Source organism: Sciurus carolinensis, chromosome 16, assembly GCF_902686445.1.
Source record: "Sciurus carolinensis chromosome 16, mSciCar1.2, whole genome shotgun sequence".
NCBI lineage: Eukaryota > Metazoa > Chordata > Mammalia > Rodentia > Sciuridae > Sciurus > Sciurus carolinensis.
In genome coordinates this window covers 56,099,647-56,121,529 of record NC_062228.1, presented here as the reverse complement: position 1 = coordinate 56,121,529, position 21,883 = coordinate 56,099,647, and the positions used below count along the sequence as shown (strand labels likewise).

At 50.4% G+C, this 21,883-nt stretch overlaps 1 protein-coding gene across 1 annotated transcript in view; it reads right to left on the bottom strand.

Annotated features, from left to right (window-relative positions):
- Positions 1 to 341: 341 nt before the first annotated feature.
- The window catches only part of Arhgap35 (Rho GTPase activating protein 35), a 110,408-nt gene continuing 88,866 nt past the window's right edge, over positions 342 to 21,883 (bottom strand). Inside the window, 6 exon segments of the mRNA XM_047527659.1 lie at positions 342 to 443; positions 446 to 566; positions 568 to 766; positions 1,895 to 2,000; positions 8,282 to 8,412; positions 9,789 to 9,870. Of these exon segments, the coding sequence (XP_047383615.1) occupies positions 349 to 443; positions 446 to 566; positions 568 to 766; positions 1,895 to 2,000; positions 8,282 to 8,412; positions 9,789 to 9,870 (734 nt within the window). The 3' untranslated portion in view covers positions 342 to 348.

Sequence of the window (21,883 nt, the reverse complement as noted above, 5' to 3'; positions counted from 1 at the left end):
CAGAACATCCTCCTCCCTCGGCAGAGGCCAGGGTACTGTCCCAATAGTGGGGTCTGCACAAGCAAGGAGACACCCTGAGGCTGGTGTGCACAGCTGGGTGACGTGGTCCAGGGAGCAGCAGAAGAGCACTTGGGGCTGCTGCCTGACTAGGTCAGTCCTCGAAGTGGTCCGAGTCAAAGGCAGGGGCCCACTGCTGCTGCTTGCAGCCAGCCCCGGTCTGCAGCGCTGGGCTCAGGTGCCTGCAGCCCAGCTTGGAGGACGCTAGCTGGTACCTGTGCTGAGGTCTTGAGAATGCGATAGGGAAGGGGGCATTTGGCTCTGGCTCTCGCCCCGGTAGCGTGGTCCTGTTCAAGGCTGAGTGCCACACTGCTTCAGAGACCAGTTCTCCCGCTGCCCCAGGCCTGGCGGCTCACAGCGTGTGTTCGGCTTGGAGCTGGGAGGGAGCAGTGGCTGCATGGGGGACTGCGGGGTGGGTGGAGGTGACTGGGGGGGTGATGGCTGACTGGTGACAGGCGTGGAGGTGAGGAAGGGAACGGTGGCAGCCACGGCTGAGGGGGAGCTGGGCACGGCACCTGGGGGCTCGCTGATGGGCCGGTTGTAGAAGAAGAAGGGGCACTGCTGGATGAAGAGCTCGATGATTGTCTGGTAGGTGCGCGTGGCCGTGAGCGCGTCCATGGTGCTGAAGTCCGGCCTCATCAAGGTGGGCCAGAAGCAGATGGAGAGGTTCTCGCTGGTCATGAGGTTCACCTTGTTGTTATGGCTGACTCTGCAGCAACACCAAATCCACAGTCAGAGTTGCACAGGCCCCCGGCCCACCCCACATATGCTCTGGGTCACTGTCACCTGGGCCCATTTCCTGCCTGCCCACTGAGAACCTGCTGCCTCGGTGAGCAGGCAAAGCACTGCCGTGTGGTGTGCCTGCTCCTCCTGCTCCAGGGGCTCCCGTGGTGAGCCCTCGAGGGGCTGCTTGGAAGCCCTGGCACACAGGCACCCTCCAAACCCTGGGGGTGGAAGGAACCGCTGGGGACTAACTCACCAGACAACCCAAGTGGGTGACAGTGCTCTGGCTGTGCAGAGGAGGTCTCTGTGGTCTCAAGCCAGAGCTCCACAGTATACCAACGAACCTACTCTACTCTTGTGTGAACGCATCTGGGGAACAGACAGACCGCCTTCCTGACTGCGGCGACCACACTCCCTCCACTGAGGTCTGTTCTTGTGGCACAGCCCTTCTGGAACAGCATCCTATCACACACTGGTTGGGAAATATGAATGCTGGAGATGGGACTGTGGGAGGTTTCTAGGATTTTTGCTTCTGGGTGAGATCTCTGGAGGTACCAGTAGGCACCAGACAATCCTCCCTCCTGCTAATCTAAGAGGAGACAGGACCACAGGTCCATGGTGCCCAGTAAGTCCAGTCAAAGTCAAGTGCACTGTTTGGTGTTGGGCACACTGGGCCTGACCTCTCGGACAGGCTGAGAATGTGGCCTCATTCTACTGCTAACTAACCCTGGCTGCCCATCTCCCCATCTTTTCTTTCTCTTTTGGTACCAGAGATAGAACCCAGGGGCACTTAACTCCCGAGCCGCATCCCCAGCTCTTTTCTGTATTTTATTTAGAGATGGGATTTCACTGAGTTGCTTAGGGTCTTGCTAAGTGCTGAGGCTGATTTTGAACTCACGATCCCCGTCTCTGTCTCCTGAGCTGCTAGGATTACAGGTGTGTGCCACTGTGCCCGGCTATTTTCATTTTTCAAGATGGGGTCTCACTAAGTTACTGAGGCTGGCCTAGAACTTGCCGCCACAGCCTTCCGTTGGTGTCATGGGTGTGCGCCTCTGCCTGACTGGCTGTCAGTTTTTCAGAGGAGGGAATAAGGTCAGGAAGTGCTGCCACCTACTTGTTTAGGTGAGAGATGACATATTTGAAGACTTCGTGGTTTTCCTTTGGGAATTTCTTTAATACTTCCTTAAGAGCGTGCAATTTCTGCTCCCGGTCGTTGATTTCTGAGGAAAGAAAATCAAAGACTTGATGGCCAAGGCTGGTGGGTATTCAGTGGCTCAAGGCAGATCTAGGGAAGTGATGGGAGCTGTTGGCTGGTGGCACCTCGGGGCAAGCTGTGCAGCAGGCCTTCTCTGAGGGCACCTGGGGCTTTCACACAGGCCTGCCTGAGTCCGAGGGCCAGGCCCACCTGTGTCCCAGGCCCCTGCTGAAGGGCAATATTATGTGCCTGGGGCTTCCTGGCCCCCACCACCCAAAAAGGAACCATCCAGAGACTCCACCATAAAGAACACCATTCTTTGCGATGCTGGTTGCCCCTGGAGACAGGCATCCTGAGGCAGAAAGACTCAGACGAGCACTGCTACCCACCCACGCCAATAGACTGTCTACGAAGGGAATCTGTCACAAGACCAGGTCTCTGTCCTCCCCTGGAGACACAGGATGCCTCTATCTGTTGCCCTGCTGGAGGAGCGGATGGCAGCACTGGGGAGCCTCATGCAGCTCGGAGTGACTCTGTACTCTCCTCCCCCTGCCACCACGCTCTGCCCACTGTGGAACCCTCATGTCCCAGGACAAGAAAAACAAGCAGCCCTGGAAGAAGTGCACAACCCACTTCACGCCTGGTGCAGTCGGTCCAGCAATCCTGAGGAGAGCACTGTTCCTGCCCCATTTCAAGGGTGAGGAACTGGGAGCCCGGAGAGCGGAAGAGCTGGGCGACAACCCTGACCAACTGGCTGCAGAGCCTGAGCTGTGGCCACTGGCACCCTGGTGTCTTGGCTCTCCTCCCTGAAGGGGCCTGTCTGCTTTGGCTGGTGAGACTTTATTTCTCTGAACCTGAGATTATTTGAAGGTTTTTCCCCTTGATGGCAGATTCTACAGACTGAGACTGGAAATCCTTTACTGTTGTTTCAATAAAGTCTGCACAGGAAAAACAAACCACTGCTGGGGGACGGGGACTGTGGGGCAATGAGAAGCAGGTGCACAACTCCACGTTTCAGATAATAAAAACCTCGTGCCTCTTCCCGATGCCAGCGTGCATAGGTCTCTCTGTAGGTGTCCGCACGACACGGACACAACTGTGTTTGTTTGGATCAAGCACTCATGGCACCTTCACGTAAGAGTGGAGTCTCACTCGTCCATCCTAATGGCTGAGTCAGGAGGTGGGGCTAAGCCAGGCCACTGTCTGCAGACGTCCCCTGTCCTTCCTCCCCAAGGAGTAGCGAGAATGGGTGTTTCCCGTCTTTCTTCCTTGGGGTGATTACGGAGCCTGCTCTGATAACCCAGCTGTCCCGTGATGGTGGTGACGGAAGCCCAACCTTCTCAGCCCTTCAGCCAGGAGGCCTGGGAAGGGCCTTGACAGTCACTTAGCCTTGGTGTCCTTTTCCTGCCCACCAGCTGTGTGGCCAAGACCCTGGCAGAGGTGCTCAGGGAGTGGGATGACTCTAGGCTCAGACCAGCAGCCTCCACACATAGAAAAGACCCCAGTGGCCTCTGCCGTGGGACAGTGTGGGGGACACAGCTGCAGCACTGCACAGTGGCTCTCCCTGCAGCCCTCGGCAACACCTCGGTGGAAGGCGTGGCTGGCTATACCCCTGCTGGCTCGGAAATCTGCTCGAGGGGTCATCAAAGTCACAACACTGGTGCCAGGGCAGCTGAGCAGTGTCCCAGGCTCATCTCCCAGCTCAGCCATCTGTTCTGGGTTCCCTGTCATGCCTCTGCTGTCATTAATTCCCTCAAAAAAGAACGTGACGGGGCCCCACATGAGCAGGCCTTACGAAGACAGCAAGAAAGGTCATTCTGGGGCTGGCTGAACCAAGACACGTCTGGGACACAGAGTAGGCCACTGAAGTAGCTGAGACTCCAAGAACCCAAGAGGAAGATCAGAAGACAGGCAGAGGCCACCAGGGACCTTAGAGAACCTCTCACAATATGGAGAAATTAACTTTCAAAATGATACAAAAATGGCAAGGTCCCACAGATTGATGGCAGGGATCCAATCCCAATGTCCCTGCCCTGGCTACTTGCCATGTTTGGTGCCCTGGCTGCCAACTGAGCTCTAAGCTTGGATCTGCTCCTGTTAACTTAGGACCTGGAGTTGATGGTCTCAGACCACCCTGCACACCTGCATCAGGAGGAAAAGGAAAAGGTCACAGGTCTCATGATGCGCACAGCACAGCACATGTGCGACTCCCCCTCTGTCCTGTGAGCATGGTCTTATGATACGCTGTTTAGTGTCTCCTGACTCTCCACACTGAGGCAGGGACTGCATAGCTCTGTCCACTGCCATCTGTCCCTGTCCACACTGAGCCCAGTGCACGTGTATCTGAGATTCTTAACCCTGTGCTCAGCAGCAGAGCAGCGCTGTGCCTTAAGCACCTATCTGGACAGACTAGAGAAAGGTGAGGCCCCAGAATCAGCATGCTCACAAGGCAGCACAGGAACGGGATCCCAAAGGCATCAGAACCTGTCTGCCTGTGACCATAGCAGTCAGGGGTTTGTTATCTCTAGCCTAAGTTGTCTCACCTGTCAAATAGGAAGGGTAAAGATGATAAGCCAGTATCCCAAGCCATTTCCCTTTGACAATCTGATGAAAGCTACCAGCCTTCCCCCAGACTAAAAAAACTGATTTTATGAGCAGCTGTGAGGGTTGAGGACCTTGGAGCCACAGGTCCTTAGCTCAGAAACTCTGGCCTGAGATGGAGTCAGCTCTAGGACCCCTGCCAACACAGAAGCCCTAAGATAGGTTCTACTAGGACTGGATGGACTGGAGGAAACTGGATGAGAGGGAAGCGGGTGTTGTCAGAAGAAAGGACAAGACTGAGGACATATCCATTCTTGGGCAGGGTGACACATGGGCGGACAAGAGATGGCAACATAAAGCTGCCTTCTCTGCCTCCTGGAATCCTGTTCTGACCTGAAGTCACAGGGGAGAGGACACCTCTCCCATGTGGCCCTCCCCCTCACACCGCATTCACAGTGTTTGGCGGACTGACTAGCTCAGCCCTCTTCAATCTGTCTGCAGGGACCTTCAGTGGGTACCCAGGGATGGACGGCACGGGTTCAAGAACTTGCCAGTCAGTAGCAGTATGACTCTGAGCCTTAAGCTGAGGAGGGTCACCTCTGAGAGCCTGAGTTTTCTCTTCTGTGAAATGGAAATGTAGTACCACCAGCCTCAAATACTAAGAGCACTAATGTCTGGCAGAGAGCCAGGTCAGGCACATATTATCTCATGTGAGCTCTGGCTGCTGCTGCTATTCATTTCTGAATCTCCCACTCATCACCTGGAACATGGTAGATGAACATGGTAGAAGATAACTGGTGAAGAGTTACAAAAATCTGTACTTTGTGAGCACATTCTCAGCAATGTTCAATAGTTCTGGCACTAATGGATTAATTGTGTGGTGACCCTGATCTCTGTTGTGATGGGACCTGAAACCAGGTCCCAGCCTAAACACAGGAACAGCTGCTCTGTGGCATTCAGTGGAAAGAGCTGGTTAAGTTGATGTCACCATGGAAACCCAGCCAGTCTGGGAATAGCTACTTTGGGGCAGGGCAATTTGTTCCTTACTGTTCTTGCCACTTTGCTCTGCCTGATACCTCTGGCTCAGTAAACCCACCACCAACACACAGAGCCCCACTTTCCACTCAATTGCTTTGGCGGCGAGAGTTGCCGTGTCAGCGGAATCTACTCCTCCCCTACCCCTTCTTCCAGGTTCAAGACAACGGAGGAACCAGCTGACTGGTGTGGGCACAGGAACACACAATGGAAGAGGAAGCGGGGAGCCTCCACCCTTTTCCAGGCCGCTGCAGAAGCAGCAGCAGCCTCCTCCCGGCAGTGGCCCCAGAGGCAAAAGGCAACGTAGGAAGGGCCGGTTTCCCTATCAGCCCCTTCCTCCTCTGCCCCTCCCCAAACAAGAAGGTGCTATGCCAGCAGTTCCCCAAGAAACAATGGCATTCTGTTGGGCGTCAGGATTTGATACACCTCTAGATGGCGCCAAGTCAAGACAAATGCAGAGAGGAATCCTGGCTTCCAGAAGGCTGGGTGCCCCTGTCTAACTTCCGCTCAGAGATAAGCTTAAGCCGAAGGAGAATGGGCTCGAGAGAGAGTTCAACTTTCAAAAAACTACTATTATTATATTTTTTGCAACAGGATCTGGCTGTTGCCCAGGTACCCTCAAACTTATCACCTCAGCCTCAGCCTCCCAAGTTGCTGGAATTGCAAGCATGTGCCACCTTGCCCAGCTCAGAGAGAGATTTCTTATATACTTCACATCTGGCCAGCTTGGAACCTCCTGGGAGAACCACTTTTTCCGTGGTGTCAGGGTCAAGGAGGAAGCCCTAACTCCCCCGAGAAACCCTGCATCCTGTCTTTACCAGGCAACTCTCTGATAGTCTGGTGCGCTCCCCGTGTAGTTAGGAGTTGTGACCAACTCAAGGTGGCTAGTGTGTGGGCACAGTAAGGCCAATGTGGCACCGGGTTGTGGAAACAAACAGCACAAGAAATGTGTGGGTCATGGCAAGGTGGCACAAGGGCCACGCAGTGCAGCAGCCTCTGTAGGGTGGGACTGGGCTTTCTCACACTTACTTTTTTTTTTGGCACTGGAATTTAACCCAGAGATTCTTTACCATGGAGCTGCATCCCCAGTCCCTTTTGTTTTTAGAGACAGGGTTTTGCTAAGTTGCCAAGGTTGGCCTCGAACTTTCAATCCTCTGACCTCAGCTTCCTGAGTCACTGGAATTATAGGAGTTTGCACTGTGCCTGGCTCAGCACCTGCTTTCTTAGCAGCCTCTAAGGGTCCAGGACCCAGGACTCAAGAGATACGCTATCTACAACCTCTAAGAGTTCTGCCATGTCACCAGCCTTGTGAGTAAACTGTGCTTGTTCAAAAGTCCCTCTTTTGATGGGCTGGGGTTGTGACTCAGTGGTGGAGTGCTTGCCTAAAACATGTGAGGCAATGGGTTCGATCCTCAGCACCACATAAAAATAAATAAAATGGAGGTATTGTGTCTACAACTAAAAAATATACTTAAAAATAAATAAATAAATAAATAAATAAATAAAGCCCTTTTGAGTTGGGCACTGACAAGTTTAGACTCATGCCCAGGGCCGGAGAAGTACACCTTTCCTCTTCCACCCCATCACTGTCAGCTGGCAAAGACACTGCACCTTCTGCAGCTGCCCAGCAACATTGCTTCTGGGTCTTGGTCCACTGGAGGGGCAGAGTAGGAAGGCAGGTTGCCTTTGGTTAAAAAAGAGAGGAAGTACCAGGTGCTTGGAAGCTCTGAGGTCAGGCCCCTTCCATGGCACTGTACAAAGGCCAGGCAAAGGTGGCTGGTGGGAGGTCCCCCACGTGGATGGAGTGGATGGATAGTTCCACAGAAAGGCAGGTCAAGGCAGAAACAGCCAGCTGACAGGACAGGCAAGCTGGCACCCAGAGACTGCACAAAACCCAGAGGGGCTCAGCTGGGCATAGTGGCACACATCTGTCCTCCCAGCAACTTGGCAGGCTAAGGCAGGAAAACTATAAATTCAAGGCCAGGCTTTGCAACTTAATGAGACTGTCTCAAAATAAAAATAAAGGGAGCTGGGGATATAGCTCAGTTGGTAGAGTGCTTGTCTTGCATTCATTCACAGGTCCTGAGTTCAATCCCCAGCACTACGGGGGGAAAAAAAAAAAAAAAATTAAATGGCTAAGTTGTGTATGTAGCTCAGTGGTAGAGCACTCCCGAGTTTAATCCTCAAGAACCAAAACCAACACCAACCACCAACACACACAGGTGCTCGTGTGCTGCCAGTGCCAAGGAGGTGACCCTTTTTCTCTGAAGGTGGCTTCCTAAGAGGCTTATGGCTGCAGACCATGTTAATGTCGTTACATGAGGGGCAGAAGAGAAGCAGAAAGGGAAAGGAAATCAAAACAGGTCTTTCACAGCCTGCATGCGGACCTCCCCACATCGAGTTTCGCCAGCAGGAGGCAGGGACCACAGCAAACTAAGGTGCAGGGAGGGTTAAGTCGGCCACAAGCAAAGGAGCAGGGACTCAATCCAAGTCCAACACCAAACCACACACTAACAGTTTTTGGGGAACCTGCAGCTCTCTTGGTATAACCCCCACACGAGCACCTACTGTCTACAGAGGAAGGGACCAATCTGAGGTCCCTCTGGTCATATCTCTCCTTTCCTTTCGTCCTTCAAAGCTCAGCTCCAAGAACCAGAGTGTCCGTTCTGAGGGCAGTGCTGCCCCTGGACTCCGCCACAGGCTCTGAGCCACACTGGCTGCAGTACTCACTGTGCGCCTCCACCAGGTCTATCTGCATGTTGTAGGGGACCAGGGGGTCTGGCAGTTCTGAGAAGAAGCTTTTCATGGCGCCTGCCACAGTGTTCACCGTGAAGTCTTTCTCTGCCAAGTCCAGGTTTGGTCTGAAAGGAAGTCAAAGACAGCGAGGCTACGCAGAAGCACTAGGAAGATGCCAGGGAAAGCCTGAGGCCCTGGGGATTGTGCCGAGGTGATGAGTCCAGACTAGGAAGGAGGCAGCAACCATGGGGACTGCTGAAAAGAGCTTGGTGTCCAGGGGCATATGCTGAGACCAGCAACTCTCCCAGGTGGCTGGGCAGAACCCACCTCTGCACCCCTGTGCCCTGGTTTTCTGTGCCACTTGCCTCCACGTGTCTGGCTGTGATGTGGTGCTGTCTTTGCTCACTTCCCTCCCTCCCAGGGAACAAAGGAGACCCTGTTGAAGGGCTGGCTTGCTTCAAGGTGGGTCACAAAAACATTGACCAACCTCCTGAAGGTTGTCTCCATCCCTGTCCTCCATGGAGGGAGGGTGAGCCCACAGCTTTCTTCCTCTGGCTCCTCCTGCTCTTGTGGCCCCACTGACCACTTCTCTCACTTTCCTTCTCTTTGCATGCTTCATTGATTCTTCTCTGCAGGTATCATCTGCTGACGGATGTTGTTGTGACCACTTCGGGGGGCTAACGGCTGCTCAGATTTATGCATATACAGTCACATGCCACACCCCAGCCCTTTTTGTATTTTATTTAGAGATAGCCTTAATGAGCTGCTTAGTGCCTCGCTAAGTTGCTGAGGCTGGCTTTGAACTTGTGATCCTCCTGCCTCAGCTTCCCAAGCCGCTGGGATTACAGGTGAGCACCACAGTGCCCCGCACCACGTTTTTAGTAAATAGCAGACCGAACATACAATAGTGATCCCCTAAGTCGATATCACCTAGCAACACTGTGGCTGTCAGGCTGTGTAAGTGCACTCTGATGTTTGCCCAATAACAAAATTGCCTAAGGATGCATTTTTCAGGTGTCCCTCAACATTCAGTGATGTATGACTGTGTACTAGCGTGTCCCAGGTCTCGCCAAGACTCTTGAGAGTTCCACTCTGGGAGTCTGGGTCTAAGGCTCAGCTTATCCCAAAACATCTCTGCACTCTCTCACGCAGGGCCTCTGTGGGGACAGCTGTGGTTGAGCTCGCAGCCTCATCTCCACCTGCTGTCATCACCCTGCCCAGTCAAGGGAGGTAAGGCCCTTGAGGATCGAACAACCTGGAACGGCATCTGTGGATGGTGATGAGGGTGGCGAGGTTGGCTCAGCCTGGGCAGGGGTGGTGCTTTGTTTTTCTGACATGGTCTGGTCCCCACTCCTTCCTGGCACTGTGACCCCAAAGGCAAATTCAACTGGAGCCATATGTGATCTTTTTCTCAGTCACTGAGCCAGCACCTCTTGGCTTTGGCTTTGAGTAGACGGGTGGCAGAAGTGCCTGGAGGCCCCACTGGTAGTCTAACTGTGACTTACCTTGATCAAACTGTCTCTGCAGACTCTCCATCTCTGACTTGTTCCCACTGACCCGGTAGATGCCTTCAGTGCTCAGACCTGAGGGGAAATGAACAAGCAGGGATCTTATGAGCAGGAGCTGGGAAGCAGAGGTGGGAGCTGACTGTATGTAAGGGCAGAAGGGGCCCTGGGAGAGCCCACCAGGCACTTGTGTGAGAGGACCAGGACAAGTGTGTTTTTTCTCACTTGATTTTTATACATGCTTCAACCCATGTTCCCCACGTTTTCTTTTTCACTTAAAAAATTTAAAATACTTGGCTAGGGAGCAGTGGTGCAGGCCTGTAATTCCAGACACTTGGGAGGCTGAGTCAGGAGGATCACAAGTTTGAGACCAGCCTGGCCAACTTAGTGAGACTCTCAAATAAGAAATAAAAACATTGGAATTGAGCTGGGGACATAGCTCAGTTGGTAGAGTGCTTGTCTTGCAATTAGAAGGCCCTGGGTTCAATTCCCAGCACCGTAAAAAAGGAAAAAAAAAAAAAAAAAAAAAAGACTGGAATGGAGTTTCTTGGTAAAAAGCCCCTGGGATCAATCCATCAAGTAAAATATTTGTTTTTGGCAAAAATAGCACAGAAGCATATTTAAGGTAACAGAAGCAGTTGAGGGTAACTTTTGTTTTGATATATACTCTCAAGTTTTTCATTTTTAAAAATGATGATAATATATTTTATCCACTGTTTTCAATTACAAAGTATACTGTGAACTTACTATTTTTTTTTTCCCCAAAGTACTGGGAATTGAACCCAGGGGCATGCGACCTACCTCTTAGGTATCTCCCCAGTCCTTTTAATTTTTTATTTTCAAACAGGGTCTTGCTGTTATTGAAAGTCTCACTAAATTGCTGAGGCTGGCCTTAAATTTGCAATCCTCCTGCCTCAGCCTCCTGAGTAGATGGGAATACAGGTATGGAACACTGCGCCCAGCCTGTAAACTTTACTTTTATCACTAAATGTTATATTTTTACAACATGATTCTTAGGGGTTGGAATGCAGCTCAGTGGTAGGGTACCTGCCTAGCATGCTTGAGGCCCTGGGTTTGAACCCTAGTAATTCAAAACAAAATACAAAGCAAAAGGAATGCCATATAACATGATTCTGAACACTAAAGCATAGAAAAACTAAAATAGTCCTATCATTAGTTGTTTAGGTTCTTCCAAGGTTTCACTGTAAAAATAATCCACAATTATATTTCTTTCATTGTTATTTAAGGTGCTAGGGATTGAACCTAGGGTCTTGTGCATTCCAGGGAAGTGCTGTACAACTGAGCTCCATTCCCAGCCCCCACAACTGTTTCTTGACAAGTAAGATTAAGAGAATCTTGGAGAGATATATTCCTTATTACGTGAATTTGCTACTCACATTCTTGTTAATTTTCCTACTGGAATGCTTCTTATTTTTGTACCGGTGAGACCTCTTTGAGTAGAAATAACTATGTTTTTTTTTTGTTGTTGTTGTTGTTGGGATTCTGGGAATTGAATCTAGGACTTCTCTGACACTGAGCCACAACCCTGGCCCTTTTTATTTTGAGATAGAGCCTTGCTAAATCAATGAGGCTTGCCTTGAACATGTGATCCTCCTGTCTCAGCCTCCTGAGTTGCTGGAATTACAGGTATGTGCCACTATGCCTGGCTTTAATTTTGTTAAATTTTAAGAATCAGATAATTTAAAAAATTAAGTTTTCAAAATTAAGTCACTTTTTAAAAAAATACTTTTTTAGATGTTGACAGACCTTTATTTTATTCATTCATTTATATGTGGTGCTGGGAATCGAACCCAGTGCCTCACACATGCCAGGCAAGTGCTCTGCCACTGGGCCACAACACCAGCCCAGATTAGTCACTTTTAATGGTGTTTTCCACTTAGAATGGCTTTTCCTATTCCTATATCAGGCAGTCTGTTTTTTTCCCTCCTTGTATATATTTTTTTAAACATTTTATCTCTGTGCAACTGATCTGGAACACACTGTAAGGAAAAAGTCAACAGTACAAATCAATTACTTCAACAACACTGAATATAAAATATCAAATGAAAGATTCATCCCTACCCCACCCCAGTCCCTGTCCCCAGAGGACACACTGTCCAACTTGGAGTGGATTCCGAGCACCATCTGTTGAGTCCATTCTCCCTGTCCCAGAGAAGGAGAGTCTGCCGTTCACACCAAGATCACAAACCTAAAGAACAATGACAGTGCTGTGGAAAACAAGATGGGATCTGCTGGCCAAGGACACCACAGGTCCCTTCTGAAGAACACGCTGGCTTGCTGAAAGGGACTGAAGGTGGCTCCAGGCCTGAAGTCAATCAGGTCCTGAGCCCAGTGTCTCAATGTCAGCTGCCCCTGTGAGGGTTGCCATCAGGTGAGATAAAGGTGGTGGTGTGGGTCCCAGCCTGGCAGCAGGTGAACGCTGCAGAGCACTGGTGCATAAGTCATCCTGGCTTCAAACTGCTAAGTGCAGACAGGTCTTTTGCCCCAGAGAAAAGGGGGCTGAGGGACCAGCCCCAGGGAGACAGCACCCATTTACAAAGGAGCTGCCATGGCTGTGCTCTCCCCACGTGAGCACACGCTGTGCTGTGCGCTGAGAAAGATGCTCCCACACCCACCATCCACTTGTTTACCCGTGAGTCATGGTACCATCGAGTCTTCCACAAGTCCTGGGAGGAGCCTTGGCTAGGAGACAATACAGCTGAGAAGAGCCCAGGTTCAGAGGGTGAAGCTGGCCCTGCTGCACAGCTGCTATGAGAAGGCTGGCAGAGCCCAGGGGCCTCCACCACACTGGTCTTCACACTGCTCCGGAAGCTGCCTGGCTGAGGCTCATACTGCCTCACTACACCCACCAGGCTGGGGTCCAGGCCATAGTCTCCCCAAAAGTACTACACCTGGGCAAAGCCCATGGGTCCTGAGCATTCTGCAAGGCTTCTGAGACAGTATGTTTCCTACTGTCATTGGGACCCCATTCCCCATCCCTCGAATCTGTGATTTTAACACAGGCTGTTTTCTCAGTGGCTTTCTACACCATCCTCACATGTTTAAACTTCCCTTGCATTTCACATCTCAGGGTTACACGCATTCTGGACAAATTCTATGGGCAGCCTCGAGTTTTCACTCCTCCATTCAAAAACAAACAAAAACAATTTCCTAAATTCTCTTCCTTTTCCATGAATATCAACCCTCCCTAATGAGGGAAAAAAAAAAAAAAAAACAACAGTGGGGGGTACAAATGGTAGGAGCTTAAAAAAGTTTGTGATGGTATAGCTATGTCACAGTTCCTAAGTCCCAGGTGGAGAGAGACTCCCTGCACTGCAGATCCAAAAGTCTCGGGCCACCTTGGGATCCTCCACATGGACACAGAAGTCCCTCTGCATGTTCTCCTCCTGCCACCTACTCCAGCATCAAAAGGCAGAAGACAAACAGCAAGTTAGTGCCTGGGGTGATGAGGGCTGTGGCCTGGGGACAGCTCAGCAGAAGACCTCACAAAGCACACTACTTGAAAGCACCAGGCCAGCGGCTCCGCTGTATTAAATTAATCATCAACTTAGTATTTCCTGTAATCTGTGTGTTTATTTTATAAAATCTCATTTTAAAATAGCAGTTCTGCAACTGTCATATCTGACACTACAGCATAATTTAGGAAAGGTATCATTAGCTTGGCTAGTACAGTACGTCACAACTACTAATCAAACATCAATTAAACAAAAACAAAAAAACAAAAACAAAACTGAGAGTAGACAGTGAATTCCACGAAGGCCCAAGTGTCTAGAGGGCAGGCACACGGGTAAGAGCCAGGATGCTGGACAGAGCAGGGCAGTTTGCCAAGGGGCCTGACCACAGCAGGGAAAAAGGACAAGGGGCTTGGAGCAGATTCCAGGCAGAAACACTGGATTCCAAGTGGGGTGTTGTGAAGTATCCCCAGGTTCCCAAAGAAACACTCCTGTGTGACTTTGGTTCATGCTGGACGGCAGAAAGCAGAATTCTTACTAATAGCAGCCTGCACACACTGTGTCTACTCCAGACCCTCAATCTATCTGAGGAAAGTACCAACCTTAAGTTCAGGGGCATCCCTCCACCAGGATCCTCCAAAGACCCATGCCTTACTTCACTGAAGTGCAGCCCCAGCTATGGGCTTTCCTCCTTTCTTTTAAAAAAAAAACATTTCTACTGGTTTCAAATGTCTTCTATGTTTAAGTCAATTTTCAGGACCAGAACAAGCAAAAGCTCAGAATGGCCCAGGTCACTATTTTCAAATATCCGAACAAATGCCATGTAGAACAGTCTCGTTTCAATGGCTCCAGGGAACAGAGTTTCGACTAAGAATGGAAATACAGGATGGCAAATAGTCTCTCAATGTATAAAATAGGTACTAATAGCTACAGATGTCATTTATTGGAATGAGCCAGAGCTTTTGATCCTCCGCACCCGGCACTGAATAACCACCTGATTGGAACACTGTTGTCCAGCCTAGCAGACAGACAATACTGCTCACCATCAGAAACCACGTGCTGAATGCTTACGACCTGTGAGGCCCACACGGAAGTGCTTGCCACATGTTTTCACCAGTTCTTACCATGACCCTTCGAGACAGGTTTCCAACTACTCCCGAGGTGCAGATGGGAATGCTGAGGCTAAGATGTACAGTACCACGCACACGGTCAGGCAGCCAGTGAACTCTAAGATGGGATCTGAACCTTGTCTGATTCTAGAGTCTGTGGTCTTCTATTTCCTTGTATATCACTAGGCCTCAAAATCAAGCACACATGAGGAGCAGTTGGGTGCCTGTTACAGTACAGGCTCTGGAATTCCAGATTCCATCAGTTTCGAGTGAAACCCAAACACCTGCATTTTTAACACGATCCTTGGTGATGCTGGTGCTGTTGCTGCTGCTGGCCAGTTGGGACCTGCCACTCCAGAAGGTAGCCCAGGTTTCTAAGGTCTCTCTGACTCCAAAATTCCATGAGTCAATAAAATAAATGGATACAAGATACTTTAGGAATAGAACATTTCTAAGAAGTATTAAAGCTTCTGCTTTTTATATCTAAGCAAGTTTCTTAGGTATCATTTAATCTTTTAACCATAGTCATGTATGACTTTCATAAAAAAATTAAAAAGTAATAGACAAAAGCAAAAAGGTCTATTCTTTCTTTCACTATCTGCAACATCTATCATTCCAATTGCCTGGGTTGATGTGGCTGACCTGGCTGGCTAGGCGGGTGTCCCCTTTCTCCCTCACCACTCCATGTGCATCCCTCCTGAAGCTGCATACTCTGAAGAAGGGGACAACTGTCCTTTGGTCCAGGGTATATGAATAGCCGCACTCCCCTGCTAGGACCTCCAAATAAGCTTTCAATAAATATCTGCTTAGCACATATTGTCAGGTAGGTTCTTTACAGAGCTATCAGACTTGGTCTTTCTCAAAGTTATCCAGGTGACACCAGAAGGCTTAGACGGATGCCCACTTCCAGCACTAAGGCCCTCCCCATGGGCTAAGTAGTGCTGTATATAAAAAAAATTTTTTTTTTTAGTTGCAGACGGACACAACACCTGTATCAAATTTATTTTTATATGGTGCTGAGGATAAAACCCAGTGCCTCACACGTGCCAGGGAAGTGCTCCACCACTGAGCTATAACCCCAGTGCCAAGATTAGCATAATTTGGCCCTTCAACTGCCCTGGCTCCTGAGAGGCCAGAAGCACTTGGCAGGATGGGTTCCTCACAGGAAACCAAGGAGGAGAAGCACCTCCTTGCCCAGGATGGACCTGACTTTCTGAAATATCCAAATGAGTTTCTACTCTTTTGCAATTGACTGCAACAGGCCTCACTGCTGCTCCTTCACACCAGGACGTGGTTCCTCTGAAGTTTCCTTTCTAGAAACAAATCAATACTTCCTCCAAGACAAACTGACTTATTTTTTACTTTCTATATTTAGATACAAAAACTCAGCACTTTCGTCCTTTGAAAATATCTAATCAGCACCCCAGGACTGACTAAAGACAACACTGGTAGACTTCTCTGAAGGCTGAGTCTGAACTAAACCATTCCCTTTTCATAACCTCTAAGGAGAAGGACAGCAGATCCTCACGGTCCAGGGGTGCTGAGAACTCAGAAGAGGCAGAAACTCACTCACCTGGCAGCACATCCAAGCTCTCTTTCAGAGGAATGGCCTTGGGAGCACCAACAGGCCTTTCTTTTGGGTCACATGCCGCAGGCCCATCTATAGTGCAACTCCTTTTGAGGACCCAGCTGCAGTCCTGCCCCCTCACCTCAATGGAAGATGAAAGGGTGAGAGGGCAGGTGAGGGTTAGGGGGTAAGGGTTAGGTAAAAGCCCAAAGCGGGTGTGCATTTCCCTTTCTGTACACAAGCAGTAACAGTTTAAAGATCCTGGCTCCTTGCTCACAGAGCAGCTATCAGCCTAACCATCTAGTGACAGTAGATGGGCAAGGGCATGGGCAACGGGGATTGAACTCAGGGGTACTTAACCACTGAGCCACACCCCCAGCCCTTTTTCTTTTGATTTTTAAACATTTTGAGACAGGGTTTCACTAAGTTGCTTAGGGTTTCACCAAGTTGCTGGGGCTGGCCTTCAATCTGTGATCCTCCTGCCTCAACCTCCCAAGCAGCTGGGATTATAAGTGTGTGCCACCACGCCTGGCATGAGCACAATTTTGATGTCAGGGAGGCCTGAATTCGAATTCTGAGTCAGACCTTCACTCACCTGACCATCTGACGGGAAAAAACGAGATGACCAATACAAAGTGCACAGCACAAAGCCTGCCATTATTTGTCTCTTTTGCCGATACTCATAGCAAGCCTCAACAGCAGTGCTGCCTGTAGGTATGGCCTAGGTTCTGAAACCTTGGCCAAACAAGCCAGCCTGCAGAAGAGTATTTAAAAATATGCAAGGGCTTTGACGCCAAGGCGACCTCAGTTCAGATCCTGGCTCTGCCTTATAGCTAAACTGGGTGGCTGAGCATAAACACCTCACCTCTCCAACGCTTGGTATTCTCACCAAAAATCGGGTAAAGGTATTATCAATGAGTTTGTTGAGAAGCTATAAACAGTGAGGTTAAAAAATCAAAACCAGTATCACAAATGGCTGGCACACTGAAAAACTAATTGAGAATACTAAAATAGCAATACTAATAAGAGTTCACTTTTGGATGTGGCCTTACTATGTGTCAGCAGTGTACTAAAGTCCTCACTAGAAACAGCGCAGTGAATCCTCCCAATAATTCTTTGAGATAAATATTTTTATTCTCAACAGCAAAACGAGGTTCAGAGAGGCTAAGCCTTTTGCCCAAGGCCACAGCACTGGGCAAACGGTAGTGCTAATGTAAGCCCAGTTTCAGATGATGGCTTGTTAAAGTGTCACGCTGCTCCCTCCAAGGCTTGCTCTCCACTCCTGCCTTCAATAGTACAGGCAGGATGCAGCCCCTAAAGGCCAGATGGGCTACTTTCCAGTTCTCCTGTTTCCCTGGTGGGAGGCCCATCTTCACCCACACTGTCCCATCTGCTTGACTGTGAGCTGGTGGAGCCAGGGAAAGAGGAAGGTCTCCCTGCCACAGCAGAGCGGCAGGTTCCTAGTTTCTTCCTCCCAGGAAGGCCTGCTGGAGGTCATCCTCAACAGTCCCCCATAGGTCTCCCTGGCTTTTCTCTTGCTGGAACACTAAGGCCCCTTGGCCCCTCCCACGCTGGTCTGTTCTCCCAGTAATGCTATCAAGACCTGCTTCTGCCAATGCCAGGCCTTCTCCCAGGACAGGACGCCACTAACGCACTATTTCTGACTATCTGATCAGGTGTTAGCCCCACAAGTAGGTACTGTGGCTTTGCGCATTCCTAATGCCACTGTACGCATGTTATAATCTCAGGGTTGCGAAGGGAAAGGCAGAAAGAACTGGAAGGGAAGCAATGAAAACCTCACACTTGGTCTGGGGCATCATATGGCTCTGGCATCTGCTGATCCTGGCATGAACCGCAAAACAGGGCTTCTGGACCCTATTCTGAGCCAAACACCAGGGCTCTGTGTTTCCCTGACTTTCAAGAGAACACACATCCCAGTGCAGGGTTTAAGAAACCACAGTGCAGCCAGGCGAGTGGCACACATCTTAATCTAAGATTAATTTAGAGGGATTAGGCAGGAGGGTGGCAAGGTCAAGGCCAGCCTCAGCAAGTTAATGAGACCTTGTCTCAATATAAAATTTAGAAAGGGCTGGGCCTGTTGCTCAGTGCTAGAGTGATTAACTAGTGTGCGTGAGGCCACAGGTCTGATTCCCAAGAAAAGAAGGCAACTACACTAGCAAGCGACACACAGACTAGCCTGGGGGGAGGAGTGGGACTCAGAACCGAGGCGAGCAGCCTACACTTACTTGGCACAGCTGGAATGAATGCCCCAAGCCAGTGGAGCCAGGAAACTCTTCCTGCCTAAACACAAGGCGTCCTTTGGGTTCTGAAGTGTGACTTCGCCAGCACACCCACACAGGCCCAGTGGCCTAGTGATGCCAGTGTGAATGAGAGGAGCTGGCACCACCAGGCTGAGAGCTGCCCACAGAGCCTGCTAGCACACCGTGGTCCTCACCCACCCGCGGGCCACTGCCCCAGAGCGGCCCAAGCGAAAAAGTCTCGTGAGGGCACAGGAGGCTTCTCCTAGGCCTCGAGGAGGGCAGAGGTGAACTTCATTCAGATTCCTGATTCCCAGTGGTGCGTGAAAGGAAGGGAAAACGACACCAATCCCAGTCCTGATCTCTTGTTCCTAAGAAGGAACACTCTTCACAGTCAGAAACACAGAAGCCTTTGGCATCACAGCTGCCCTCCGTCTCTACGATCTAAGAGAAACACACACTTCTCAACGGTGGCCTTGGGGCTCCTGTCACCAGGCTCAAGCATGCTACTCTCCCCACCCTCTGCACTCAATGCCCTCGGTCTGGAAGCACTCACTGCTCCTGCCTCAGGACCTTCCTCCAGGCCACCTCCTCACTTTGCCCTCCATGCTCTGGCTGGCTACCATGGCTCCCAGGCCTAAGCGCAGTTCCCTGTTTCAGCAGCACTGCTTCCATTCGTGCAGAATGTACCCTCCAGGTCAGGCACAGCCACACGCCCACCAGCTCACCACACACCCACAGTCGCCCTAGGAGTTGTATCCTACCATGGCTCACAGACTTCATTGTTGTGGTACCAGGGATTTAACTGAGGGGTGCCCTACCACTGAGCTACACTCCCTGCCCTTTTAAAAAATGTTTGTGACAATATCCTGAAGTTGCCCAGGCTGGCCTTGAACTTGTGATCCTCCTGTCTCTACCTCCTAAGTTGATGGGATTACAGAGGTGCACCACCACACCCAGCACATGCTGTGGTTTTTAAGGGGGTCAGTCTATGTGACTTAATCTTTCCTTCCCTTACAACTCTGGGTTATTAACAAGTTGCTTTTCCAGTTTAAAACAAAGCCCTCCACTTTTTTTTGCTACCTCCCATGAACCCCTTCCTCAGTACCCTATTTTTCTGCTTGCTTATAAGTGAAGCATAAATCACTTGCATTCCAAAAATTCCCCACTGCCATACAGGCAGGCAGTCAGCTCGCCAGCTCTTGCTTGTTCCAGATAAGCAGAGTTCATTTAGCTTGTGACTCGGCCTTGCTAGCGGATTTCCTCGGGACCTAGTGCCCTGCCTGATCAGAACAGCATGCCCTGGCAAGCTGCCTGTGGAGTCCACAGCCAAAGCGAAGTCGAGCCTGTCTCAGAAAGTGATCCTGCCTTCCATCCAAGACAGAAATAGTCTGGGTGGCAGCCCAAGTCCCTGCACAGTTCTGACAGCCCTGCTTTGCCTGGTTGTCCCAGCTGTGCCTGCCCTCTATGTATGGGGGGACTCAGTTGGACAGGCTTCTCTGCCCCAAGCAAGCCAAGAGGAGAGACGACAGTTTGCCACACAGAACAAGCTAGAAGGGACGGAGGAACAGCAGACTGTGCTGTGAAAGTGGTTCACAGGGGCAGAACCCACAGTCTGCTGCAGGGTCTCGTCTGGGCCCTTTGTGGAGCTGCTTGCCAGCGCCATCCAGTTCAGACCTTTTGCCCTTGCTCCTGCTCAGTGCGTGTCCATCTGTCTGCTCCCTCTCCCGCACCCTGTGTTGCCTTTATACTGACCTGCACGCTAACCCTCTCCCTCCAGGTCTACAGGAATGAGAAGGTGTGTGTTCTGCAGGTGAGCAGGAGGAAGATGCTCTGATGGAAAGCACTGAGCACCCACCATGTTCTAGGCGCACCTCTACAGGCAGGACAGACACACAACAGTTCCCGTTTTTCAGATGAGGACAATGAGGGAAGGCCACCTGCACAGTCAGGTGGCCAGTAAGTCCAGCGCCAGAATTCAGCTCAGCTACCCTAGAACCCAAGCCCCTGCATGCCTGGGCAAGTGTGCTCAGCTTCCCGGGCCTGTTCTCTTCCTGACTGCTTTACCAGGGCCAGTGAACTTTATAGGAAACAGTGTCCGCTCCTCCACGCTGTTCAAGACCCACCTCATGAAAGGGCCCATTAACAAGAATTTGGGCAGCTCTGTGGAGCAGCACCGTTCTTTCTGGGGCACTCAAGCCACAGCCAACCATTGCACGGCCCCTAAGAGTGAGTTAACAGACCAGACTGCAGATCATCAGACTTAGTGAATGATCTACTGTGGTGAAACAAAGGAGTCACTGGGCAGAGCGGTGGAAGTCTTCTTGGAAAGTAGTGCCTCCACACAGGTGCTACTTCTCTCCACACAGGAGAGCAGATGGGTGTTCTCACTGTGTGAAAAGCTCCTCCATGCTAGCCATCTCGGGCTTCCAGGCCTGGGGCTGGTACAATAAACTATTTCAGTTCACTTCCTCTTTACCTCAAAACTCTGCCCCTCTTCTCCCCTCTGCAGACAATCAGTGAACCCTTTTGTAGATGCTGGAGACCATGCTGGTCCAGCTGCAAGAAGGGCCACCAGGAAGCACCACCCACCAGGCATGGTGATGGGCAAATCTGTAACCCCAGTGACTTTGGGGAGGTTGAGGTAGGAGATCATAAGTTCAAGGTCAGCCTCAGAAACTTAGTGGACACTATCTCAAAACAAAAATTTTAAAGAAGGGTTGGGATGTAGCTCAGTGGTGGTACCAAAAACTGACAATGACAAAATCCCATGGCATATCAATATGTATATTTTAGCCCTTTATCACCTCACAGGAGCACAAATACGGCAATTACTCACAGAGAGCCTAATGGCGTGTCCAAGTCATGGCTTCAGCTTACCTACCTAACGGCTTCAGCTGACAGATGGGAGTGTCTACGCTGAAGTGGCTGCCTGGCCAGAAACAATTTCAGTGAGCTGGACCTTCTGAGTGCAAGGAAATAACTGACTGGATTTAACAAGTCTAGTTCACCATTCTCCTCCATGACAGCTCTACAAAGCGACTACGCTGAACACAGGTGGAAATAAGAAGGCTTTGTAGCAAGCTGCTTCCCAAGTTGAAAGGAGTTCGTTGAAATGCCTCATCTGCCTCATCTGAGGCTATAAAGTCCACAGCCCCATCAGCATAATGCACAGAAGAGCGAGCTGAAATGTGGGCTCACATGAGCAGCCTGTACCCAAAGGAGTCTGGGATTTCAGTTTCCTCTTGTAAAAGGGATTAGTGTTACTTTGAGATTAATACCATCCTCCAGTTCATGGGCAATTAGTCAATAAACTGTAAAGGTGCTCTGGGAAGACAAAGCCCACATACACAGGGTTTTCACTGTGTTGCCAAGACGCATGGGGCCCTGTGCTACCAGGCCTGGGTGGGGGCACCTCCCAGCTTTTGATTGCAGCCTCCTCACCTGGGTGTCCTCAGGAAGGCAGAGGGAGCCCTGTCTTGAGATCTTAAATTTAGAAGCACTAGGGCGAAGGGATGGTGCAGTGTGGTGCAGCAGGAGAGGTCTTTGGTTGCTGATACAGAGCTTCTAAAACCCTTGAAATTTCCTGGGTGATAGGAGGGGTCTTTGGTTTACTCATGGACAATGATTTAATCCATCATGCCTATGTAATGAAGGCTCCCTAAAACCTGCGACAGGGCTGAG